At 34.9% G+C, this 26,498-nt stretch overlaps 5 protein-coding genes across 6 annotated transcripts; 4 read left to right on the top strand and 1 right to left on the bottom strand.

The window, feature by feature from the left end:
• The first annotated feature begins 1,618 nt into the window (after window positions 1-1,618).
• LOC143530088 (RING-H2 finger protein ATL3-like) lies at window positions 1,619-2,600 on the top strand. Its single transcript, XM_077025711.1, has one exon. It carries the CDS (start codon window positions 1,619-1,621, stop codon window positions 2,399-2,401), a length of 783 nt encoding a protein of 260 aa, XP_076881826.1. The 3' UTR covers window positions 2,402-2,600.
• Window positions 2,601-3,372: 772 nt separating this feature from the next.
• On the bottom strand, window positions 3,373-5,876 carry LOC143530087 (proteasome subunit alpha type-5-like). Its single transcript, XM_077025710.1, has 10 exons — window positions 5,808-5,876; window positions 5,655-5,691; window positions 5,476-5,557; window positions 5,296-5,376; window positions 4,406-4,519; window positions 4,224-4,325; window positions 4,046-4,104; window positions 3,829-3,931; window positions 3,682-3,747; window positions 3,373-3,604 (listed from the first exon to the last, which is right to left on the bottom strand). The coding sequence occupies exons 2-10, from the start codon at window positions 5,666-5,668 to the stop codon at window positions 3,512-3,514; spliced, it is 714 nt and encodes a 237-aa protein (XP_076881825.1). The 5' UTR covers window positions 5,669-5,691; window positions 5,808-5,876; the 3' UTR covers window positions 3,373-3,511.
• A 10,485-nt stretch (window positions 5,877-16,361) lies between these two features.
• Window positions 16,362-17,781, top strand: LOC143530085 (ethylene-responsive transcription factor RAP2-12-like). Its single transcript, XM_077025709.1, has 2 exons — window positions 16,362-16,595; window positions 17,189-17,781. The coding sequence occupies exons 1-2, from the start codon at window positions 16,370-16,372 to the stop codon at window positions 17,584-17,586; spliced, it is 624 nt and encodes a 207-aa protein (XP_076881824.1). The 5' UTR covers window positions 16,362-16,369; the 3' UTR covers window positions 17,587-17,781.
• Window positions 17,782-17,985: 204 nt separating this feature from the next.
• LOC143530128 (uncharacterized) lies at window positions 17,986-18,624 on the top strand. Its single transcript, XM_077025752.1, has 3 exons — window positions 17,986-18,336; window positions 18,403-18,492; window positions 18,589-18,624. Exons 1-3 carry the CDS (start codon window positions 17,986-17,988, stop codon window positions 18,622-18,624), a joined length of 477 nt encoding a protein of 158 aa, XP_076881867.1.
• Window positions 18,625-19,444: 820 nt separating this feature from the next.
• On the top strand, window positions 19,445-24,786 carry LOC143530084 (uncharacterized). 2 transcript variants are annotated; one of them, XM_077025708.1, is made up of 8 exons: window positions 19,445-19,519; window positions 22,342-22,422; window positions 22,887-22,954; window positions 23,460-23,521; window positions 23,642-23,745; window positions 23,824-23,873; window positions 24,234-24,316; window positions 24,390-24,786. In XM_077025708.1, exons 2-8 carry the CDS (start codon window positions 22,365-22,367, stop codon window positions 24,502-24,504), a joined length of 540 nt encoding a protein of 179 aa, XP_076881823.1. In that variant the 5' UTR covers window positions 19,445-19,519; window positions 22,342-22,364; the 3' UTR covers window positions 24,505-24,786. The 2 variants fall into 2 exon arrangements, with proteins under 2 accessions (XP_076881823.1, XP_076881822.1); XM_077025707.1 differs by lacking the exon at window positions 19,445-19,519 and having other exon boundaries at window positions 22,274-22,422.
• The last annotated feature ends 1,712 nt before the right edge of the window (window positions 24,787-26,498 follow it).

Below are 26,498 nucleotides of genomic sequence, written 5' to 3'. Positions count from 1 at the left end.
GAAAATGATGATAGGTTGAAAAATGAAGTTAGAGAAAGAGTATTTAAAAGAAAAGTTATATATCTATATTAACTTGAAAAGTTAACGAGTTACTACAATTGAAATATGATTTGGTCCGTAACAAGAAATAATGAGAAAGGAGCACGGTTGGTCCGTAACAAGCGCTACAAATGTGATTTGGGGAATCCTGCTTTCTGCTTTTCATGTCTCCAATTAGCCTAACCTAACCTAATTACATAATATTTTAACAAAGCTAATTTTAACAAAGCTAAGGTATATTATATTCCCTAAGTACATATAAATATAGATTTTTTGAATTTAACAAAAACGTTTACGATTGAATGTGGAATAAACAAAAGGACTAAAAGGATTATTTTGGATAAACTACATGTTTTATAACCGTAGTTTACTAAACGACTTCTAACTTAGCGGTATCAAGTTGTGTGAAATAATATTGATGTAGATTTAGTAGTAAAACCAGAGTGTGTTCGTTTAAAAAACACTAAAACTGTAATTTAGGGGGTGTTTGGGATTGCTTATTTTTACCAACTTATAACTTATAAACTTTTTGAGAAGTAATAAGGTGTTTGGGATTGCTTATATTGTGAGAAGAAAAGTTTAATAAGTTAAACTTTTGTAACTTATTAACTTAATGAAAAGTTATAAGTAGGTAAAATAAGGAATCCCAAACATCCCCTTACTCTATCATTTTTTACCTTAAATGGTCTTACAATAACACAATAAAAAGAATGAAGTTAGCAAAGAGTAAAAAGAAATCATTACGAATACATATCTTCATCTCATGCCTTTTTTTTAACAACCAATAAATAAAACTCGGTTCCTGAGGTAACCCAACGATGAACGGTTACTTCATACGTCTGCGATCGCAAACGACGTTGGGTAGTCCAAGCCCGTACGTTTCCAAAGACCCACTACGATAAAACTATGTGGAAATCGAATTCAAACTTGAAACTTTGTATTCTCTAGTTAATTTTCTTCATCTCATGTTAAAAGCATGATACATTAAATTGAAAATAATAATAATATATGATGATACTAAATATATGAACAATCACCACGCCTAAAGTTATTTAGCCATAATGATTGGGTACTCTAGGTTATATAATTGAATTAAGCACTTGCACCTCGATTGTAAGAAAATGTTATCCTTTTGAAATTCAAACTTGTATTATTGAAATTACTAGGATTTTGACAAACTAAATACACATTTCAAAGATTTACTAGAGACTTGTTACAAACAAATACACGGGTTTTCATTTCTATGACAAACACTCGAATAAAAACAGTTGATGGTGCAACACCGGTCAAGGTCAAGGTCAAAGTCAAAAGACAAACAGTGATTAAGGTTTTGTCTTCGGTCACCTACAACCAACGTTTGATTTGGTTTGTTTTAGGTCTTGAGCTTACTTAACTTCACGTCACTTTCTCACTTGAACACTCCACTTCTTCTTCCTTAAATTCTGCCACCATTCTGGAACACCCTCAGGTCCCATCTTATCTTCTCCTCCAATTCAATTCAATTCAATTATCTTCATTCAATCTTCTTTCTCTAATTTTTCATAAAACCCATCAAATAATAATAATAATAATATCCAAGATGAGTGATTCTGATTCCAATTCTATAGAGCGTGCCGGAAAAATATTAATAGTCTCACTCCTAGTACTCTCTGTGGTTGTAATATTTGTATCCTTTGTCCACCACTACGCTAACTGGTTCTGGAACCGCCGTGAACAAAACCCGGATGCCCCAAATACCCGCCGGAGACGGCACAGAGAACAGCAACAACAGGGTGGTGTCACCGTCCTCCGCCGTGGTCTAAACCCTTCATTTATGAAAACCATTCCGATTATACCCTTCGACCCGAAAGACTTTAAAGACGGATTGGAATGTGCGGTTTGCTTATCCGAGCTAAACGAAGGCGAAAGCACGCGTGTTTTGCCGAAATGTGATCATGGGTTTCATGTGGAATGTATTGACATGTGGTTTTATTCACATTCGACTTGTCCGATTTGTAGGAATCCGGTTTCGGTTGAGGCTCAAGTTTCGGTTGAGAACTTGTTGGGAACTCAAGAAGAGTTGATTGAATCACAGGATTTTCCGACTAATATTTTGTTTTGGGGTGATGAGACTGAAGTTAGCACTTTAACTTCTCAATTAGAGGAAGCCTCAGCCTCGTCGTCATCGGCTCAGATGATTGCAGCCAGGCCGGATTTGGTAATAGATATACCGAGACAGATTGATTGTGATGAGGATCAGAAATCGCCTGTTTTGTCACGGATGGGATCGTTAAGACGGATTTTAAGCGGTAGTAGACGGTTTATGAACCCCTTTAGCCCTGCCAATGTTAATGTTGAACAAGGAACCAGGGGGCATGTTTGATCTTTATGTTTGGATACCTTTTAGATTAACATTCTTATGTTGTTGTATAAGGGAAAAGTGTAATTAGTTTTAGCATCTCTGTTAGAGCATGTGATGAACATGTCACTAGCTCTTGCAGAAGAGTATCATGATGTAAATTCTTTTGCAAATTGAATCATACTCAAATATATGTTTTAGAAGCTTGATCACGGCACTTGACTAGTATCGCATAGGTGGCTAGTTTGAGACTTTGAGTGGCTTGCAGTTAATTAGCTTGTTACGTTACGTGTGGCATCTTTGAAGTTGGGTATACGTCTCCAAACTAGTCTTTCGTTATCATTATCTCAACAACACAACAAATTTTATCCCATTGATGTCACTGGACCATTTTGTTTCTTAGGTTAGATAATGGTCCTGAAGTTTGCTATGTTTCTTGTTGACTTTGTTCTTCCACCTCACCACCGGAACATCGATATTGACAACTCAGCAAATGTTTGGTGGGCAAGTACAATATAATGACCAAAGCTTCCATGACAACTGATTAATGAGAAACAAGCAGTGTACATTTGATGGATATGAACCGGAAGGGGAAGTATTGATGAGCCAATTAATGTAGATCATCATGGCATGCCATGTGGACTTAAATGAAGGTGGTTTATGGTGGCCTGGCCTTTGCTTACCTCATTGTACAAAAGTATATTAATAGTATTCCACTGCACAAATACATCAACCAACCAGATACGCTTGCGTATGATGAATCAAACTCTCACTAGTACTACTAGATCAAACTTTCTACGTCTAACCAACTCTCTTCATAAAGATCAGAGTTGCATCAGATGACAAACGTATTACAACAAAACATTAAACAGATGGGCGTGGACTTGATGATAAGAACCCCAACCCCAATGATCGATTTTTAGGATCACTGATCATTGTCGAAAAGAAACTTGGTTTTCTAGTTAAAACAAGTTTCTAGGTCATCACCACTTGATTCCATGATTTTCTCAAACATAAACATAATTAAAGAAAAAGATAACTGTCTTCAAATACCATACCTGAAGGGAACAGAATAAAAATCTCAACAATTTCAAGTACAAAATACATGTTTATTAAACCAAATCAGACTCCACTTCATAAACGACTGATAACAGCTTCAACCTCAGCCGGGGTGTACAAGTGATAAGTAGGAGCCACCTTCGCAATATCCACATTATTAGGAGTTACCTGAACCCAAAACCAAATCACAGTCATCAACACTGAATTTCAAGCTAACAGTTTATCATCTGCTTTTTAAAGTGTACCTTTTCTTCCATCACTTGCTTCAAGATGGAGAGAGCAATTGTTTCAGCTTCTTTTAGACTCAAGTCCTAACCATACATTGCAAGCAAAATCAGCAATCAAACTCAAGATGATACAAGAAAACGAACACAGATTAAATCAGCCCAGACCTTGTTGAATTGCTCCTGAAGAGAGCTGTCAGCACCTTCAGACCCTGACCCTATAGCTTTTGCATTGCATTGCCAAAACGTGCCTGATGGATCCGTATAGTATCTGCAGATAAACAACTCCTAAGATCTTGTCCTGATTTTCTTTTACTTTTTGTTATTACAAACTGCACAGATAACTAACTTGCAGAAATAACCCAGAAAGAGTATTGACACTTACAGACTGGGACCATTTTCATCGTGGCCAGCAATAAGAAGAGACACTCCAAATGGCCGAGACTGCAAAATAGTAGAATTTTAAAGATATTAGTTGAGGATTGCCATGCAGTTGCACCATAAACTGTTGGAAAAAAATGAGAAAAGATATGAAAAAAGTGTTGATAAGTTGAAATGCAAACCATGGATTCTTCCTCTCCTTCACCAAATCGCAGTGCCAGATCACACAGAGCTTGGGTAGTTGATTCAACTGTCATCGGCTCCCCATAAGAAAACCTATGATTCTAAAACAAATAATAATAAACAATGTTAATGCATAACTTATTCCTAGTAATACATGGTTAGTGATTGATGCTAAAGTCACCTGGGTCTCAACACGTGCGTGCTCAACGAGTGTGCGGGCATCTGCAATTAATCCACTCATGGCACAGCCAATGTGTTCATCAATTTCCATAATTTTCTCAACACTGCTAGGTTCCTGCATATGAGAGAAGTTGAGTACAAGTGTTGCTTTAATAGCAGTAAACGGAATTGTTCAACTCTTCCAGCGTTCCAATACATAAAAAGAATACAGTCAAAACCACCAAATCATTTGTTAAAACTTATTTCTGCAACGTCGTAACACTCACAAATCCTCAAACCAAACGGTTGAATCAAAATAAAAGATTATACGACTTTTTATTTTGCAGTTTCTGAAACGCCAGAAACATAAAAAAGAACCAATATTTTTGTACTGCTTTAACCACAATTCAATCCTAGTTATAACTTGGCACGTCATTAATCTAGTGTTACTCTCTTACCTCCAGATTCTAAACTAGAAATACTAACCATAAGTTATCAACAACACACAGGCCCAGCATAATATAGTGGCTATGATTATTATAAAATTCAAATATAGGAAATCCATATTCGCTTAAAAAATCACATTTCCTTTCAGACTATAAATGAGACTAATAGTTCAGAACAACACGCAAATAAAAATCACGTTATCAGCGCAAACTGCAAAGAAAAGCAGCTCTGCAGTTGAACCAAATTACCAAATAACCACATAGCACAAATATACGATACGATAAACAAGGACGTAGCACTTGAAATTTCATCACATACGAGCATTATAAACAATTTGATCTTGTAAAAGACTGTCGATGAAGCACAAACATCCAACATCCAAATCATACTACATGATTGTGCCATAATGAATTGACGTTCAGTCTAATATGTTCAATCATACATAAAGTGAAATGGGTGACATACCAAGAGTGGCGAGGTGATACGCTTTTCAACGGCAAGAACAACCCCTTCCTTAGTCTTCAACCCAATAGCTGTGGAACCCAACTGTCATCATAATCATAATCATAATTAACAACATTTCATGGTGTTGAAACAATTCAAGATTAAAACTACACAAAAGTGTAAAATGTTGATTAAGCACACCTTAATGGCCTCAATGGCATATTCAACCTGAAACAACCTTCCTTCTGGAGAGAAGGTGTTGACACCCCTATCATACTCAGTCCTACACACAACAAACAAACAAACAAACAAATATTAATTAGCCTACTGATTTTAGGGCAACAAAACAATAAATTGCCAACCGGATCAAAAGCATTTACCTGGTTAGAAACATTTTCGATTCAGTTCAATAGATCTCTGCAGTTGCATACATGAAACAGATAGATTTGAAGGCTTAAATTGAAGGACTTGGTGAGCTATAGCAAAGACGTAATCAAATTTAAAAGCAAACAATGAACGAATCAAAGGCGTACCTGTGGCAATTGATGATACTTTAGCGATTTCCTCCTGGTTTGTTTTGTTAAGTCTATTTATTCGAGTATTCTTGTGAAGCAAGCCATCAGTGGGTTAGTTCTTATTTTGCCGGGTCGTGTCCTAGGGTTTTAACCGGGTCAAATATAATATTCGGACGGACTGGGTACCCTTTAAAGCCCAAATACTAAGGAGAGTTAGGGCCGTCCAAACCGTTCGTCACTCGAACTCGCTCACCGTTCGCTCGGAAATTGCTCGAAAAATGTTCGCTCGATTGAAAACGAGCCGCTCTGCTCGGTTCGATTTGTAAACGAGCCAAGAAACGAGCAAAGGCCTGCTCGGTTCGGTTCGGTTCGGCTAGAATATTTTTAATTTATTTTGTATATAATTATATATGAAATATATATATATATATATAGACAAAACACATAAATATAAGCTTACAATTATTTTTACCCATTTAAATTTTTCATATTCCGTCAACTTTATTGTTTTATTTGTTCGATTCAAGTTTTTAGAATACTAGAAGTTTGTTTACATTATCATTATATCTCACTTTAAACTTATTTTTAATAAAAATTTACAATATATGACATGTCGTCTAAAAACTACTAATTTATTTATAAAATATATTATTTACAACCTTCAAATATGTTTATTATTGAAATTTTAAAGTGAAAAAGAAATAAATAATGCTCGAAATCGCTCGATGTTCGATCGAAAAATGCTCGATTCGATTTTGGCTCGTTTCGGTTTTCGCTCGGTTCGAATTTCAGCCGTTCGGTTCGGTTCTGTTGGAAACGAGCCAAGCAACGAGCAAGCCTTCGCTCGATTCGGCTCGGCTCGTCTCGTGAACAACCCTAAGGAGAGGTGTACAAAACAGAATTTATTTTATTTTTTCAAACCAAGCCTGTTTCTAAACGAATTGGTTTAGGTTTTGTATGGTCAAAAATAGTTTGATTCAAACCGGTTCGGTTTAGAAACCGCTTTTAGCGTAGAACAAGTCATACTGATCCAAACTGGTTCGGTTTTAACTGGTTTTAAAAAAGAAAAAAAATGGTTTTAAAACCGGTTTTATTGAGAAAGGGGCGACCGATATACGAACCTGCATTTTGTTTCAGTTTGGGAACCGATTTGACTGAAACCAGCTTTAGATATGAACCAGTCCGGTTTTCAGTTAACAAGTTTTTGTACACCTCTGCTTTTAAGTTATAACTCAATGTATCTTAGTTATAATCACCGGACAAAAATACATCTAAAATCACTCTTCAATAATGTATTATGAGTTTGTGGCATTTCTTGATCGTGTATGTTAGCCTTAGCGCGAGCTGACAAAATATGGCCAGGCTTTACTTAAAGAAAAATCAATAGCATATTTAAATGACAGTTCATCGAACCCTTTAAAGATACATGAATTTAACTAGCTTTTACAACACCTCCAACAAGCTTTTCAAGATATACGAGGGCGTGTATGATTATGTTGTGGGGAAATATGATGTGCCAAACATTTGAAGATTGTGTTGTTTGGTTTGTGTTTGAACGTTGGATTACTGGCTTGTTTGAACTTCATTGTGGACAACTTCAGCAAACTTTTACGTGTACATGCTTAGATGTGTTAACACACCGAACACATCACTAGTCTGAGAGTTGTTACTTTTCTTGTGATGATTTCATGGCAGAACAAACTAGTGACCTTGATCATAAGCGTGACAGATTGGTTGGTAGACAACCGGAGGCGCCACATAGGGCCTTGAAACATGACTTTGTGACAAAGGAAACTACCGAGACAAAAAGAACCATAGAGAAAAGCTTAAAAACTATAAGAGTGTGGTAATAATCAAGAACTCCCGGTGTATATATCATCCTTAATTAAGAAGAAGTTTGGTAAGTGAATACTTTAACCTAAAACCTAGGTTGTGGAGTAAATGTTTATTTTGGATATGGATAGTTCATTTATGTGAATGGTAAACTTATGTTTGCTAATTTAGTATGAGACTGAAGCAGGGGCGTCTCCGAGAATTTAAATACCTCGGGCGAATCAAAATAAAAAGCCCCGTAGGCCTTAACGGAAAATTTTTATTCGCTAATGTACATGGATAAAACTTTTATCGACCGATTTATTATAAGCGGAACTCATTCTGAGCATTTAATTATCTAATTGACCATTGCAAATAACCTTATTTTCAACACCAAAAAAACATATATACGTAATATGTATAAAAAAATTTGTGCCCCGAAACTTATGTGCCCCGACCGATGGTACGACTCGCACGCCCTCCGAGCCTCCCCTGGACTGAAGAACTAAATAATATAAAAGACACTGGTTTAGATAACTTTTTTCATTTAAATCCAAGGCATTGGTTGTTTAAAGTTTAAACTGTTAATATGTTATAATGCATTACTTATATTATCAAATCAACATTAATAAGGTTGATTCAAAATACAACACAAGGACCAGGGGCGAACTTAGAGTTTAAGAATCGTAGTCACGGGTATACAGTGTTTTTCTCACGTTTATATAGTGATGTATACACGAGTTTTTCAAGTGACATCATTGTTTTTTTAGACGGTGGATACCTTTTTAAGGGAAAATCCACAATATGCTTATTTTTGTTAGGGAAGTCAAAGAAATGTCTATAACCAAATAAAATCCCAATACGTCCATAATAATAAGGTAGGTTTCATATGTATTCTTTGCCAACCTACCCTTTTTTAAACCAATAAATAATAACCACATGTTTATGTATACGCTAGGTTCTGTATTTATATGTTAAAAAACATGAGAAGCCTACTCTATTGCAATCTTGTCATTTTAGTACTTTTTGTTAACCCCGTTAATTTTTTCTCGTTAAGTCAGGGGTAAACTTGTAATTTCAATTATTTTATCTAAACTTAAAAAGAGTTAAGTGCTACTTTAGTACCTGTGGTTTAGCCAACTACGCAACTTTAGTATATAAACTTTTTTTTGTGCAACTAGCTACCCCAGCTTCAAAAAACTTGTCATTATAGTACTTTTTGCTAACCCCGTTAATTTTTTCTCATTAAGTCAGAGGTAAACTTGTAATTTCAATTATTTTATCATAAACTCAAAAAAATATGTGGTGACAGGGACTCGAACTCGAGCATATGGTTTTTACAAAGTTTTAACGAGGGATGCAATAGCCTGTAGGACAAGTGACTGACTTGTTCATAAGCTGGTTCTGAATACTTTTATAGTCAAGTTTGAAAGACCCTCAAATCCTCATAAACCATAGAAATGTCAAAATTGGTCATAACGGATCATGCAACTAGTTACACCACCACAATTGGGCCCAATTCCGCCCTCCGATTTCGTCAATCAGAGCTGTTAATCCCCTGCTTAATCAGGTCAATGCACTGCACATACTGTATAGCAGATTTTGGGTTGGAATTCAAAATGAAAATCAACCAGTTGGCCAGAGCTGAGATGGTCGGAATCCCGCCGGTATTGAGATCAGGACAGAAGCCGAAAAACGAAAGAGAAAGGGGGTGGGGGCTGTTTAGTTTAAGATTTGACACCATCGGTCCCTAGAGTTTTCAAATGTTTAAAAAACTAAACAAAACCTTTACAAAAGGGGGAATTTAATTAAATGAAAAGTTAAGTGTCATTTTAGTACATGTGGTTTGGCTAAAAAGTTGTGTAATTGGCCAAACCACATGTACTAAAATGGCACTTAACTCTTAAATGAATTAATAAAATAACTGAAGTTACAAGTTTACCCTTGACTTAACGAGAAAAATTTAACCGGGTTAACCAAAAATACTAAAATGGCAAGTTTTTTGAAACTGAGGTAGCCAGTTGCACAAAATAAAGTTTAGGTACTAAAGTTGCGTAGTTGGCTAAACCACAGGTACTAAAATGGCACCTAACTCTATATTTAATTAGTATACATGCGGCCTCACTTTATTATACCTACCCGTATGTATTCTAATTTACAAATACCAAATACTTTTTGTTATTTAAAAAAAAGCAACAAAAAAAGTTGGATTTGTACCCCAACATTTTTTTAGTGAAAAGTTTTATAAAAAAGACTAGTGAAAAAGTAGTAAAAACCTCAAGACAAACAACCAACAAAGCCAAAAGGAAGAAAGTAAAAACACCAGAGGAACTATTAAAAAACCAAAATTTTCACAAGATCAACATAGAGCTTTAAACCCTTCTTCTTCTATAGTATTCCAAACAAGATCTTCCATGCTCTTGAGATTCATCCCCAAGTCACGAGTCAACCTAACCGTCGCATCAACCTCCTCCAAGTCACGAGCCAACCTAACCGTACCCTCACTTGTTCTCACGTACCTACTTTTATGTATTTCATTAAATAACATTTTTATATAAAAAAATATTAAACAATAACCGGCGCATAATTAAAAAGAAAGAAATAATATGATGGATAATAACAAGAGTAACAAATATATTTTACAGAAACAAATAGTCACAAGAAACAAGTTAATTTAGAATCAAAAACTATATTTTGTGAATACATACGGGTATCCGACTTTTTTCTTTTGTTTTAAAAGAAAGTATTTGGTATATGTAAGTTAGAATACATACGAGTATGTGCAAAAAAGTGAGGCCATATGCATACTGATAAAATATAATAAGTTAGGTTTTGACGGGGATAAGATCATTACAATAGAGTCGTTTCCTCGTGTTTATTAACATGAAAAAACAAAACCTAGCATATACATACACACGTGAACATGATGGCTTGACTTCCCCAATAAAAATGGACATAGAGAAGATTTTTCCTTTTTTTTAAACCAAAGCCAACTCCATACACATAGCATAAAAATAAAAGAAAAACAACTGTACAAACTTAATAAAAGTCCTTTACATCTAAAAGCCCACAGCCCCACAGCATACAAAAACCATTTACATGTTAAAGCCCGCTTTCGTTAGTTTATTAAAACAGCCCATAAAATGATAAAATTGTAAAGTACGGATAAGGGGCAAACAGCACAGAAGGGGCATCATAATCAATCCAGTAGGCTTGTAAACGAACCGAACGAACATGAACATGACATTGTTCATGCTTGTCCGTTATGAAAATAATATGTTCACGAACGGTTCACAAATAATTACCGAACCGGTTCACAAATAATGTATTGAAATCGAACCGGGTACTTTTAGTACAAATTCGTTACTAACCTTTTGAGGTTTCACGATTGGTATAGTACCAGTATTTTACTGATGTACATTTACCGAACCGGAAATGTAACTAGCATTTTTGATACCGGTATCGATATTCATTTTTTGTATCGGGATTTTCAGGAATCTCACTTTATTAGCAAGTTGTATTAACTATATCAGAATTAAAATTCATCTAATTCAATTTTATGTATTTTAACCATGGTTATGATTAGAGGTGCATAAATCGGGTTTTTTCTAATACCCGGGTTCGGGTATGAACCGGTTTCGGGTATGATTGGGTATTGGAAAATCGGGTATTGAGATAAATCGGGTAGGGTATTGAGGAGAAAAACTCAACCCTATGTACCCGGGTAGAGTATGATCGGGTTCGGGTATTGGAACTACGTACGACCGGGTATTAATACCCGGTTTTGAATTTGTAATTTTTTTATACATTTTTTTATTTGTTTAAAATTTAAATCTGTTTTGTAATAAATTAAACTATATTACAAAAACCATAAATCCACTTAATTATAAATTATTTACTTAGTAATATGCATTTTATAAAAACTTAAACATAAAAGTTGTGAAGTAAACATAAAAATATACTATAAAAACTCATGTATTTTTTTGGGTATTAGAAAATTGGTATCGGGTATCGGGTATAACCGGGTATCGGGTATAGGATATGACCGGGTCCGGGTATTTACGGGTATAAATCGGGTACGGTTCCGGGTACAGGTATTGACCTCAAAATGCATACCCTATCCATACCCTACGGGTAGGGTCAGTTCCGGTTTCGGGTATAGAATACCCGGGTATAAAAAAAACCGGTTCCGGGTATTTTTTTCGGGTCCGGTTCCGAGTACGGGTTTTTTGTGCACCTCTAGTTATGATAATAGATTATGCAGTTTTTATGAAACTCGTATGTTCCAATTTATGAGCTTATATGCATAAGTATATTTTTTACTGCTTTATGCAATTATATATATATATATATATATATATATATATATGGGATGGTTCAAGAGAGATGATATTACTGCAAGAAATGCGAGAAATGAATATGGTCCACTAGTTTTGTTTTAAGTTTTAAATGCTTAAAGATAAATAAAGAAAGTATTAATCATTCTCTTTCTTCAATTAATATAACTAATAAATAATAATACTTAAATAATTATTAATATAACTAATTAAATTATTATAATTGAAAAATATTAAGAACTCATTTATTTTTATAACTTATTTTTGTGTCTTGAATTTTTATCCTACACAAGTATAATTTATTCATACATTAAAAAAAATTTTCTATCCAAAACTAATTTCTTCCAACTCAATATATTAATATCCATAAAAACATACTTACATTATAATGAATAATACCAAAATACTATTTTACATGTGTTTCCATTAAAAATCAACAAAAAACGTGCAACCTACACAAAAACGTATAATCTACACTTGTTCTAAGAATAAGACAACATATAACCTACACACGAAAAACATATAACCTACACACAAAATTTATCATCAATGAAATACACACGCACACAAAAACATATAGGGTATGTTTGGCAAAACTAGCTGGTAGCTGTTAGCTGTAAGCTGGAAGCTGAAGGCTGGAAGCTGAAAGCTAGAAGCTGGTAGCTGTTAGTTGTAGCTTTTAAATATTTAGGTGTTTGGCAGAGTAGCAGAAGCTTTTAATAAAACTAGCTGGGTGCCCGCATGGTGCGGCGGAATGGGCGCACAACCTAACATCAACCGCATAATCAGTGTCGGTACATAATTCACCTGATGACAGTGCATACATAACCTAAATGTAGACGTCTAATTCATGGAAAAGCAGTAAGCTTTTAAATGATGTCGAAAATCAAGAAACAAAGCTGAAATATACAGTAATTTTTAAATAGATAATTTTTTAAACCAACATATTTTGATATGAATCCCTTTCTGAACATGCACTGTTTTAATCTGAAATATGTTCTGACCTGACCCCTTTCGACTCAAAAGCGTACCGACACGAATCAAACTAATTTAACCATTTTTGTATCGACTCGTTCTCACCCTAATTTGATCTCACACATGACTCGAGTTCATCTGACTCGACTCCTAATTTGGTCTTACACGTGACTCGAGCTCATCTGACTCGACTTTTTACCGATCCTAACCGATAATCACGTAGTATGTTAATTTTTAAAGTTAAAGAAGTATAGCAATATCATATTCAAATTAAAGAGAATAAAATGTTCGTTGTTTTTATGATGTAATTTGTTTAAAAAATTATTAACGTTTGAAAAAGTTATGTCTCCTAAAAAAGTCATGGGGGTAGTTAGTTTTGAATAAGGGTTAAATGTGTAACTATTATATAAATTAACAAAAATTGATATAAGTTCAAGTACCAAACTTGTAAATTAAAATGTAAAAGCTTGTAGAGCTTTTTCTCAAACGCTACCTATAGTAGCGTTTCAATTTAGAGCTTTTTCTCATCCTCTAAAAGCTTTAAGCTCCTCTTACCAAACAATATTTTTTATTAGATAAGAGCTTTTTCTAAAAGCTTGTAGCTTAAAGCCCCTAAAAATCTCCTAAAAGCCCTTTGCCAAACACACCCATAACCTACACACGAAAATTTTATCTTACACAAATACAATTTATTCATATATTAATTTCTTTTTATTCAAAACCAATTTCTTCAAACTCAACATATCAATATCCATCAACACGTAGTTACATTGTGATGAATAATACAAAAAACTATCTTACACATGTTTGCATTAAATGTCAATGAAAAATATACAACCTACACAAAAACATATAACTTTCTAAGAATAAAAAAACATATAATCTACATACGAAAAACATATAACCTATGCATGTGTAGGATACGTGCATCTTTGTGTAGTTTATATAATTGTTGATGTCGAATTCCATATGTAAGTTGTATGTTTTTTGTATGTTGTACGTTTTTATCGCTCAAAACAAGTGTAGGTTATATAACTTTGTGTAGGTTGTATATTTATTGTTTACATTTAATGGACACATTTGTATGATATTTTTTATTATTATTATGACAATGATTTTTATAGGCATACCAATTGAAAATAAAATATATCATATGTTTTGATATTTAGTGTTAAAAAAACATGCTAATAAATTGAGTGGAAATTATTTTTTTAAATATAAAGAATAGTATTATATGAATAAATTGTATTTTTGTTGAATAAAATGAAGAATGTGTAAATAAAAAATAAAACTAAAGTAGTGTTTTTATCTTTTTAATTATTATAGCTAAATTAGTTAGATATATTAATTAGAGAGAGATTTATTATGGTTATATTAGTTGTGTTAATTGGTGAGAGAGAGTGCATTTATAGTTGTATTTACATCTTTTTTTATTTATTTTTAAATATTTAAAACCTAAAATAAAATTAGTGGCTTATATTCATTTATCTCATTTCTTGCAATAATTTAATTTTTTTCTTGAACTTAAACCTATATATATATATATATATACATACACTTTTTAGTGTTCAATGGTTATGTTAATGCAACATTTTTTGAATAACTTTATAACAAGCAAGAGGCGAAGGTTGAAATGAACAAAGATTAAAGATGATTGTTATAAAGTTTAGTTTATTTAGTTTCAATGTACAAGTAAAGTCTTCTCTTAAAAGATTTTATAACATAGTAATTATTATAAGAATTATTTACATATTTTGTTATTATATTATTTTAATAGTCAACCGGTGTAGTATACGGGTACCTAACCTAGTCATATATATATACATAACACACTAACTAATATGATAATATTAAACCAAAAAACACACCACGACGACAAGTTCATGCCCCCTCCCATCGGCCCTCTTACCCCCCCCCCCCCCCGGGTGGGGGGTCTCGCCCATTATCGCCCCATTTTGTTGCCCACAGCTCGGTACGCTTAGCATAAAGGGGGGATGACACTCATAGGTATCATCCATACACCGTCCAATCCTGCACTCAATGCCGGTTCTTGGGCTGTGCAAATCGTGCCAATGCACGAAGCCAACAGCTCAAAGAGGCCTAAAGGATGTTCTTCTCCTTACATGCACATACCCATATTTACTTTTTATATTCTCTAATTTATTGTTATCTACAAATCTACACATTCCCCAAATGTTTTACAAGTAAACATCTACATCTTACCTCCCCTTACTTTTCTATATTTATTTAATTACACCCTCATTAAGTTATCTATAATTCACAAGACATTAAGACAATATATATTAGACAATATATATTATATAAGACAAAAGTTATTTTGTGTATTTAAACATTGGACATGATTTACTTTATTGTTGACTTAGAACCGTCGATTAAGCCTTTCATATTACATAAATTACCATATAATAAATTAATATTAATATAGCATAAGACATGTATATATATATTGAATGGTAACATTCTAAAAAGTTATCAAACCCGATACAAGTGGATCCATACCCAAGCAAATACATCGAATACATTGAAAACCACATGACTACTTTTTTTTTGTTTATTTGGTAACAATGTAATCGCATTGTGTTTTTTTGATATCTAATTGATGAGTTTATATAATATGAAAAGGGCCCAAATTTTGTCTCGCACGAGGCCTAACTTTTTTTTATTGTTCTCGGGGACGGGCCTGCCTGCACTGCAACCTCATTTCTACCCACAAACCATAAAATCACTTGCAACACTCACCCACAAATACATTAAAACTTTTAGTTTGTCTTAGTTCTCCATGTACAATAAATGTAAAAAAAAAAAGAATGAATCGATTTTATGCGGAAACCTTTGTTATGGAATGAAACCATGCACCCTACCCACATGGGATGGTGACAGTGTTACCATGTGATTTGAAAGCCATACACCCTATTCATATTAATGACCCGTCAACCGGATGTTAAAACTGTTTTGTACCTTATCAAATTCATATTCATATCAATAATATTTTTGTATTGTTAATCATACTTTAAATAAATAAGTAATGCCCTCAACCTAATCACATGGGTTGTTAATGCTTGAAAGTACGCGTTGACCCTAATATTAGGTATCTACTGTGTGGATGTGATGTGAATATAATACACAGGATAAAGGAGTGGGTGGCTTGAATTGACCCTCAACAATATTGGAGTTGAGGTGTTGAAAAATCTAACATTTTGTATCTTCTCCCTTACCACGTGTCTTTTAAAGCATTCGGATATCAGATAAATCCCGCCTCATGTTACAGAATCAGATACAAATTACGGTATTATTTTATTGACCAATGACCAACATACATATTGTAAAAGTGACGTGTACAGCAAGGGCTGCTTTCTGTTTCATTGAAGCTATAAAAGTAACACTCACATTTCCATTTGAACATCTTTCAAAACACAGTGTTATCAATTTGCCGATATGTGTGGAGGCTCGATCCTCTCCGAAATCATAGCCCCGCCGGCTAATCACTCACGCCGTATCACAGCGGCTGATCTTCTGTGGAACACCATCACCACCGACAATTACTACTACTTATCAAAACCACACGCCGACGATGACTTCGAAGCTGACTTTCAAGGATTCAAAGATCAAGTTGACCTTCACCAACCTTTCGCTTTCTCCGCCTCACCTCCTCCTGCACCTCGTAATTAATTTCTCATTTCCATATTTTCAATTTATTATTTTACTTTTAGGTGATTCGTTGACAAGTCGATCAAGTTGCTTTAGTTTCATAATTCTAGTATGGGGTTGGGTAAAGGTTTTGGACAGTGGGATCTAGAGAATTATTATTATTGTAACGAGTTTTTTATTCGGTTTTCCAATAATATGCTTGTTGATCATAGGGGTGCAAACAAGCCGAGGCTCGTTTAACTTATATGGAGCTCGAGCTCGGCTCGTTTCTAGCTATATTTTCAAAGCTTGAGCTCGGCCTGTTTACAATTTATTAACTAATTTTTTTGTATATATATTTTTTTTTTCAATTATAAATTTATGTATAAAATAATATATTATTATTTAGTTATTTTTTCATAGCATTATATATATATTATTTAATAATTATTAAATATATATTAAAAAGTTATATAGATCGCATGCTCGTTTAGGCTTGCGAACCGGCTCGAGCTTGTTTATTAAACGACCTTACTTTTAGGAGCTTGGCTTTTTCACGAGTCGATCTCGAGTAGCTAGGCTTCTTTGTACCCCTGGTTGATCACGTGCCTTGTTTTTTGCGTGTAGGGTCAAGATCTGATGCTTCCAAGAAAAAGAAGAACCAATACAGAGGGATCCGTCAACGCCCGTGGGGCAAGTGGGCTGCTGAAATACGCGATCCAAGAAAAGGTGTCCGTGTCTGGCTCGGAACTTTTAACACGCCCGAGGAAGCTGCCAGGGCCTATGATGCTGAAGCCATGAGAATCCGTGGTCCCAAGGCCAAGCTCAACTTTCCCATTAATGATATAAACCAATCATCCGAAAGTGCTACTTGTATGGAAGATGCTAATCCTGCTAAAAAAGCAAAAACAGAGTTTGTAAATTTGGTGACAGATTATGAGAAAAATGACAATGATGTGTTATTCGAGATGCCTTGGGATACTGCTTCGATCGATGCTTTCCTCAATGGAGATGATGCTGCTTAGGATGGTGGTAATGTGTTGGATCTCTGGAACTTTGTTGATCTTCCTGTGATGATGAATGGAGTATTTTAATTAAATATTTTTATGTTTGTTTGTAAATAAGGCTTTACATTGTCAGTAATGAGGATCTTTGAATTGTGTAATAGTTTTTTGTTTCATAACTGTGTTGAACCTCCAAGTAAGGAATATGAGAATATATATCTACAGAAGCAAGAAAAGCCTTTTAAAATTCCCTTCATTTTTGCATTGATTGACAAAAGATTAATGTATCAAGATGACGTGTTTTCGGTTTTCTTGCAAGAAATGTTGTTTGTCATCTTGATCATTTTGATTTCTGGTTCGCTTTCTTTGATCGTAATCTTCATATTAAAGCCTCGTAGACCGATTTTTTCATTTCAAGCAATGAATATTGCTTCATACAAGTTTGATGTTTCGGATTCCTCAAATGTGTTTCTCTCGTTAGTTGCTTCTGTTACTATAGTTTCACGCAATCCGAACAGAGTTGGAATAAGGTATGATTTCTCAAGGCTCAAGATACTTGACAACGGATTAGTTGTAGGAATGATCAGAATCCCAGAGTTTTATCAGCCTCCTAGAAGCCATAATGTAAGCATCCAAGTTGATATTTTGCTTCAACGTGTCGACTTAAGTACAGTCATGTCCGGAGCCAAAACTAGCGATTTTCCCATCAAAGTATTGGGCAATATTGAACTTCGGCTATGGGTGCTGCAGATCAAGTTGCCAAAGATCAAGGTTGGTTTCCGTTTCTTAAAATCTTGGATTCTTGTTTATATGATTTGCGTCTATGTATTCTTTTAGGTAGGTTTGGATTGTGATGTAGCAGTTGATTCGAGATATTTAATATCTACCGATGAAATCTTAAGCTTGAAAGCAGTCAAGAATCGTATTGTATGAAAAACTTGCTTAATCTTTTGTCACATTTGAATATTTATATAATTTTGACACATGTATCATTCATGATTTTCATATATTCAAATTTTGCAGGCACACTCACAAGCTTTCTCCCAGATTGTTCTATAGGCTTTTACTTGTAAACATAGGCTAGCAGTAGGAACAAAAGCAATCTTCTAGCTATCACCATGGTCTCAGCAAATTGTTAAAAGATCTTTATATAAAATTTGTTGCAAAATATTTTTCATTGTCTATTTCTTATGAAATTTGGCTGATCAACAGATCAGAAATTGTGTTATTATTTACAGGTTAAACTATTTAACCTTATCGTTATCGAGTATCGACTCATGACAAGCAACCATCAAGTACTATTATCAGCATGTAATCTCTTATAATACAAGTTATCAGAGTATTAGCATCTATTAGTCTTTAATTTATGTAACGGTGCATCTATAGTCAAGTTCGGTTTGTTATGACGAAAAAGAATATAAGTTGAACCGCTAACCACAATTTCAGAAAACAACAAATCGGCTAGGTTAACAAAACGTGTCACATGACCAAAACATTTCATTTGACGGTTTCAGCTATTTATAAAATTATTAATCATATTAAAATTTTAAAACAATAAAAATATATACAAATGTTATTAATTTAGATAAACACATATATAAAACGAATGCTACTTTTGGTGGATTATGACAATAAAGGATTTTAGTTAGAACTTATGAGATTGCCAGTTTGAATCCCGAGCTCACCCGGGTTTCGTCCCACCGTGAGTGGTGACACAACTACTGTTAAGTGGAACCTGGTGGTATCAAGGCAAACTCTGAAGCCGCTTGATTAAGACAACATAGTTTGGCTAGAGTAGCGCAACAAAACCGTATAAATATAAGCCCATTTAAACGGTAACCCTAACTTAACTATCTACTACTCCTGTCTTTTCGTGGAACGGCGGTTTGGGCCGTCGTACTTTTATTATTCACCGGTGGACATCTTTGTTACGGTCTCCCGGACGATTAAAAAGGTACTGTTTCTCGAATTCTTGTTTTATCTTTTCGAAATCACATTGCTTGGTTTCTATTCTTGTAATATCAAAACCTAATCAATTCATCAAACATGCTTGCTTTCCTTTCATTGATAGATCTACGTATAATTAAGTGATGATGCAATATGTTTTTCAGTCAGTTTAAGGGTTTTTAATTTCTCAACAAGGAATCCCAATTTTGTTTTGTACTGCTGGCTGCCCACCAAGCGTTTGATAAAATGCCACATCTAATAAACTTAAGATAGAAGCTAATTTCTTAGGGCGCGTTCGTTTCACGGAATGAAATGGAATTGGAATTGGAATTTGCATAGGAATTGGAATTTAAAGGAATTGGATTGGAATTTAAACATTCCCATAGGAACAATGGCGGATCCAGGAATTTTTTCCAGTGGGTTCACTGTTCGGGTTGGTTTGACGGTTCGGGTCGTTTTGACGGTTCGGTTCGTTTCCACGGTTCGGATCGGTTAAGGTTTATCCCTACTATTGGTTCTCAGGGATCAGCCTACGGGTTAGGATCGGAACCTAATAACTTATTTAACAATAACATAATAACTACCCAATTCTAATGGGTTAAGTTTAACGGGTTCTAACGAATTAGCAAATATTTTGTTCTAACTACATATTATCGATTAATAAGAATTGTTACTTTGTTAGTACTGTTTAACAAAAAAATTATTACAAATAATTGTATTATATATGTTACATTTTGTATACCTGCACATTAATTCATTACATAATTGTAATAAGCTTGCTCCATGTATACTTGATATGTAGAGAGGGTAATAAAAAAATGCGCTGAAAGCAAGAATCGAACCCGGGGTCTTAGATTAGAAAACATGCATGTTTACCACTAGACCAGAGTTCCACTTTGTGTATGTGTTCACTCATAAAATATATATGGGTTCACTCTCATGTTTTATATAGGCGATCTATATATAATTCGAAACTCAGTGGGTTCCCGTGAACCCGGTCTCGCCTACGTAGATCCGCCCCTGCATAGGAATGGAATTTGTTAGAATTGGAATCCCAATTCCATCTAACGTGTTTGGTTGGCCAATGAGTCGGAGGCAATCACTTTGACCCACTCTACCGACGACCCACAACGTTTTTGGACGATCCGGCCCGCTGGTGATCCGAACCGCTTCCACCCGACCCGACCCGGCCCGCTTTCGTTTCTTTTTTGTTTCGTTATTTTTTACTGTTTCATTTCGGTTTTTTTGCTTCAGTTGGTTAGTTTATTGGGTTTTGTTCCGGCTCGGTTTCGATTTTTTTGTTTGTTTAGGTTGGTTTTTCATTTTCTGTTTTCTTCGAGTTCGTTTTTTTCTTTTTTTTGTTCAGTTTTTTGAGATTTCGGCCCGTTTCGGTTTTTTTGGTTCGTTTAAGTCGTTTCTGTTTTCTTCGAGTTCGTTTTTTTTCTTTTCTTTTGTTCAGTTTTTTGAGATTTCGGCCCGTTTTGGTTTTTTTGGTTCGTTTAAGTCGTTTTTTTCTATTTCTGTTTGGTTCAAGTTCTTTTTTTTTTTGCTTATTTTGTTCAGTTTTTTCGTTTTGTGTTTGGTTCAAGTTCGTTTTTTTGCTTATCTTGTTTAGTTTTTTGGGTTTCGGCTCGTTTCGATTTTTTTGGTTCGTTTATGTTGTTTTTTTCGGTTTCTGTTTGGTTCAAGTTCGTTTTTTTTTTGCTTGTTTTGTTCAGTTTTTTGGGTTTCGGCCCGTTTCGTGTTTTTGGTTCGTTTTTTTCGGTTTCGGTTTGGTTCAAGTTCGTTTTTTTGCTTATGTTCATTTTTTCGGGTTTCGGCCCGTTTCGGTTTTTTTGATTTGTTTATGTTGTTTTTTCGGTTTCTGTTTGGTTCAAGTTCGTTTTTTTTTGCTTATTCTGTTCATTTTCTTGGGTTTCGGCCCATTTTGGTTTTTTTGGTTCGTTTATGATGTTTTTTTTCGGTTTATGTTTGGTTCAAGTTCGTTTTTTTGCTTATTTTATTCAGTTTTTTTGGTTTCGGCCTGTTTCGGTTTTTTGGTTCGTTTAGGTCGGTTTTTTTTGTTTCGTTTCCGTTCGGGTTTAATTTTTTGTTTCGTTTTGTTCGTTTCCCTTTTTTGTTTCATTTTAGTCGGTTTACTCGGTCCGGTTTAACTTTTATTTTGGTTAGTTTTTTTTGTTCGGTTTATGTTTTTTTTCTGTTTCGTTTTGGTTAGTTCGGTTTCGTTTGATTTCGGTTTCTATTCTTTGTTTCGTTTTGGTCCATGAAATGGCCGGGGCGTCGGCGGACCAAGTCGGGTTGAGCCGAACTGACCCTGGCGTCAAACCAAGCACAAACTGACGCGGGGCGCCGAACCGAATGCGAGCGACCCAGGGCGTTGACCCAAACGCGACCTGGCCCGGAGCATTGAGCTGAAAGCGCTAAGAATCGGAGCGTCGACCTGAATGTGAGCACACCCGAAATTTCGACCCGAACGCGACCATGTTAGTCGCCCAATTGAAGATTCCATCAAATTTACTTGAATTCCTTCACATGATGGAAGTATTTAGAATCCCTTTGTTTAAAGGAATTTGAAGGAATTGAATTCCAATTCCAATTCCTTGTCAACCGAACACACCAAAATGGAATTAAGATTCCAATTCCAACGAAACGAACACGCCATGTCATGGGATTTTAATTCCAATTCCTTTGAATTCCCACGAATTCTATTAAACGAACGCGCCCTTAGTGTCTTTGAACTGGGATAGTGAAATTGAGCTGGAAATCTTGAATTTTGTGTGGTTTGGAGTATCAATTCTTGTTTTGTAATGATATATGTTCATTTTTCAGATAGTGCAGCTTCTGCTGTTATTATGTTTATTTCAAAATTTTCGCGACTTGGAGCTCAGGCGTTTAAGGGTTTATCAAAAGGTTTGTTCTTTACTCTTTTTGAATGCTGTTTGAGTTATATTACATGGTTTAAAGATTGACCTTGCCTTATTATGTTTTCTTGGAATAAATTATAGTCACATCTTTAAAATATATTGTGTTCTCCTTTAAGTTGGTTTTGCATACTAGTTTTTTACATATATAATCCCTCCTCCTTTTAAAATGTGTTCTTTGTGTCAAGTTGAAAAATCCCTGTTTGGGCTCGGCTGGATCATATGTATACCAGTGCATATGTGATGTGATCTGATATGCTATTACACATTTAGTGTTGTTTGATAAACTTGAGCTTTACATCTTTCTCTTACCTGTTTGAAAAAACTAATAAGCTGTGTGAGCTTTGCTAGATTTTTTTTTATTATTTATTTAAGTGTTCAATGAACAAAGAGATATCACTTCATTGATGATGATTTCATTATTTCTGATTCCTTTTCTTTGTCAAATTGCAGCCCCACTATCAATTGGACCAAAAAGGTCATTTTTCCCTATAGTTCAGAATCATTATATGGAGCCCGTGGTTAGTTTATGATAACTTTATTCATGAAGCTTAGGTGCATTTATTGTTTCAGATGCAGTAAATTAATTCATGTTTGGAAATAATACAACAAACTTAGTTTTGTTCAACATGTAACTTATGCAAGTTGTAGGAGACTGCATATTTGTGGGGATAGAGGGTTAAATGCATTTGGTAATTATATCTTTGACTACCAATCTAGATATGAAATCAAATACATCATTAACCTATCATAACTTACTTTAGTATAGTCTTTTTATAGAATGAAATGGGCTGCTAATTCACTAGCATAGTCTTTTATAGAATGAAATGGTCAATATGCTGCTAATTCGCTAGCAATTGTGATTAATGGTTCAGTTCGGTTTGGTCTTTCAGCTGAAATGTGATGACTGATTTATAAAATTGTTGCCAATAAAATGATAACCTGATCATGTCTTTGGTTTACTTGCTGTTTGCTCTTTACTGGTGGCAAATTTAAAAATCCGTCTTTACTGCCTATCTTTTTCAGAGCTGTAAGTTATTCTCCACTACAGCCACTGGAAATTCACCAGAAAATGAAGAAACCCAAAAGTGAGTTTATGTTCTGATCATGTTTTACTTTTTTCTGTTGCACTTAGTAAGTACAGTTTGGGACACATGAGAGTCATATTAGAGAGTACATGCTAACTTATTTATGAGCTCGGTCTGCAGGATCTCCGTGACCTTCTTTGACAAGGATGGAGAGCAGGAAATTAAGGTTCCTATTGGAATGTCAATGTTAGAAGCTGCCCACGAGAATTACATAGAGCTTGAAGGTTGCTTCATTTTGCTTAATTTATCAACTTCTATTTGATTCACAGTTTTGTAGCTTAGCAGTTGAAATTTGTTTACAGGAGCCTGCGAAGGGTCACTTGCTTGTTCCACTTGTCATGTGATTGTCATGGTATGCTATTACACTCTTTGGCTAACACCATAAAGACGAAAAAACATGCTTCATGATTTGCATTAAAAAGTCCCTCAACCTAATTCTACATATTAAAGTTCCTGAACTTGTTAAAATTATACAAACTGTGATATTAATGATTATACTTGTATAGTCAGCATGTACTTGCGCCTTTTGTTGATGTGAAGTGGTCACGCATGCAGTGACTGGCAACCAACATTTACCATCTAACATATTTAGGGACTTTAATATGCAGTTGAGAAAGTATATTTTTTACTGGCATCAACTGTTCTTTAAGACTGCGGTTAATTTTGCTTTTTATGGAGCAATGATTACACATGTATGATTGATTTTGTTTAGGATGTGGAACAATATAATAAGCTGGAAGACCCTACAGACGAAGAGAACGATATGCTAGATCTTGCTTTTGGACTGACTGAAACGTAAGCTTCTACATGGTTTTTACAATAATATCAAATATGCATACTGATTAAGCTGTGTTTTAATGCTGTGCAGATCTCGCCTTGGCTGTCAAGTAATTGCAAAACCTGAATTTGATGGGCTTCGTCTTGCCCTTCCCGCTGCTACTAGAAATTTTGCTGTTGATGGATACAAACCAAAACCACACTAACCATATTTATTTTGGATCAAAACTAGAGAACCATTTTTGTACCATGTATTTCCATTTGCATTTGAGCGGATGCTTCTCGGCTTCATAACAAATTGCCCATCTATCAAATTGTGAAAATAATTAGTGGCTTCGGGTTTAGAAATTACGAGTGTTGTAGTTTACTGACTTCATGTATGATACACATGCATATCATGTGTGAGGTTTGTGGAAGTATATTGTAGCCATTACTTTGTTACATGGTGGTTATTGCTATCAAATATAATTTGTGGCTTGTTATGGTCATATTAGTTCAAAATTTTGTTGGATACAAATTGATGGATGGTTTATAACTTTTTACAGCTTCCTTATCTTTAACTCGTAAATATAAGACCATATGCAATAGGATGTTTGCGGAGCGATGAATGGTTGGTGTGACAGGACGCCTTATCCATGGGTTTTTTTTATGTTGAGGCGTTCATGGGGACGGGCACCAACGTATGTGTATTTATAGACGTGCACAAATCGGGTTCAACTGGAAAACCCGAACCGGTTCGGAACCGGTTTTTTCACACCGGGTTGTAAAATGGCACCGGTTTCAATCAAGAACCGGTTCGGTTCCCGACCCGAACCGATGCCCAGATATGCTAACTTTTAGGAACCGGGTAGGGTATGAACCGGAACCGGTTGTTACGTAAAAACCGGTTCCACCGGTTTTTTTTTAAATTTAAATATTATAGCCGTTAGGAACCGGTTCCAACGGCTATATAGCCGTTTTTGACCGTTGGAACCGGTTTTTAACTATAAATAGGTTATTTTTTTACTCTAAATGGCAAGGTTTGTTTGTGTAATTGTTAAACCACTTCCAAAACTATAAAACACACTCCAAACCACAATTAACCTTAAACCGACAACAAATGGCAACTAATGATGACGTTGTTATGGTGATCGAAACAACAAGATGCCCCGATGTTTGGGTTCATTATGATTTGTGTCTCATGACCGACTCACATGAGTTGGCACGTTACAAATATTGCTCGAAGTTTCTTAAAGGAGTCCAACTCGACATTACAAAAACATACGAATAAGTATTGTCGAGAGAAAAGAAGTTTGGATGCTAAAAAAACGGAAGTGGGAGAGTCGTCCGGCTCTACAACCCAAAAATAAGTATTCCCGGATTAAAACGACGGACTTTGTTTTTTATGTTTTAGTTGTTATGTTTAGTATCGTTTATGTTTTAATAATGTTTGTAATAGTTATTTTTTAAATAAATAAAATGTTTGTCGTTATTAAAAAAGTAACAAAAATTAATCATGAGTAACAAAAGTAATTATAATAAAACAAATCAAAACTAAATATTAGTTGAACAAGTTACAAATAATTTTACCAAAACAAATAATTACAACTCTTCTTCGTCTTCATTCTCGTCTTCACCCTCGTCTTCGTTATCGGAAGAAACCCCGTCATGAATATGACGCTCTATTAGTATTTCGTCTTCAAAGTTCGCCTTGTGTTGTACACGATCCATAGCATCCAAATGGTCCTTTAGGCAAATGCAAACCTCTAGAGACTCGGGAGTTAGTTTTGTTCTTCGCATAGATAACACCCTCCCACTAAGAGAAAAAACCGATTCGGAAGCAACCGTTGAGGCTTGTACGGCAAGCAAATCACGAGCCATGGCGGATAGAATGGGAAATTCGTTTTGTTTACCTTTCCACCAAGCCAACAAATCAATATTGCGAATTTCGTCGACCGTTGCGCCCTCAACATAGTTTGCTCCACTATATCGACCAAGTTCGCTACTTGGTGTGTTTCCTCTTTGCCTCTTAGATGCCGATTCACGAATCCCATTCATCAAGTTTATAAGTGGGTCATTGCACGGCCTACTAGTTGTTGTTTTTTTCACAAAAGACGATCTCGTGCTTGGACCATACATTTGAAAATAATGGTCATAAAGGTCTTGAAGGTTTTTGTTGAACTTGTCCTTCGCTTCCGTCGACAACTTCGGGTCAATCTCG

This window comes from Bidens hawaiensis, unplaced genomic scaffold (genome assembly GCF_021521415.1).
Source record: "Bidens hawaiensis isolate Kalapana, Puna unplaced genomic scaffold, B.hawaiensis_p1.1 tig00008841_1, whole genome shotgun sequence".
Classification (NCBI taxonomy): domain Eukaryota; kingdom Viridiplantae; phylum Streptophyta; class Magnoliopsida; order Asterales; family Asteraceae; genus Bidens; species Bidens hawaiensis.
The sequence above is the reverse complement of the archived record's forward strand: the minus strand, read 5'-3'. Positions and strand labels throughout refer to the sequence as shown.

Coding starts and splice junctions, on each gene's coding strand:
- LOC143530084 (XM_077025707.1), top strand. CDS start 22,320: ATGATATATGTTCATTTTTCAGATAGTGCAGCTTCTGCTGTTATTATG. Junction 23,746..23,823: donor GAATTACATAGAGCTTGAAG/GTTGCTTCATTT, acceptor ATTTGTTTACAG/GAGCCTGCGAAGGGTCACTT. Junction 24,317..24,389: donor GCTTTTGGACTGACTGAAAC/GTAAGCTTCTAC, acceptor AATGCTGTGCAG/ATCTCGCCTTGGCTGTCAAG.
- LOC143530087 (XM_077025710.1), bottom strand. Junction 5,377..5,475: donor ATGCCATTGAGGCCATTAAG/GTGTGCTTAATC, acceptor TTATGATGACAG/TTGGGTTCCACAGCTATTGG. Junction 4,105..4,223: donor AAGGAGAGGAAGAATCCATG/GTTTGCATTTCA, acceptor ACTATTTTGCAG/TCTCGGCCATTTGGAGTGTC.
- LOC143530088 (XM_077025711.1), top strand. CDS start 1,619: ATGAGTGATTCTGATTCCAATTCTATAGAGCGTGCCGGAAAAATATTA.
- LOC143530085 (XM_077025709.1), top strand. CDS start 16,370: ATGTGTGGAGGCTCGATCCTCTCCGAAATCATAGCCCCGCCGGCTAAT. Junction 16,596..17,188: donor CTCACCTCCTCCTGCACCTC/GTAATTAATTTC, acceptor TTTTGCGTGTAG/GGTCAAGATCTGATGCTTCC.
- LOC143530128 (XM_077025752.1), top strand. CDS start 17,986: ATGAATATTGCTTCATACAAGTTTGATGTTTCGGATTCCTCAAATGTG. Junction 18,337..18,402: donor TCAAGTTGCCAAAGATCAAG/GTTGGTTTCCGT, acceptor GTATTCTTTTAG/GTAGGTTTGGATTGTGATGT. Junction 18,493..18,588: donor AAGCAGTCAAGAATCGTATT/GTATGAAAAACT, acceptor CAAATTTTGCAG/GCACACTCACAAGCTTTCTC.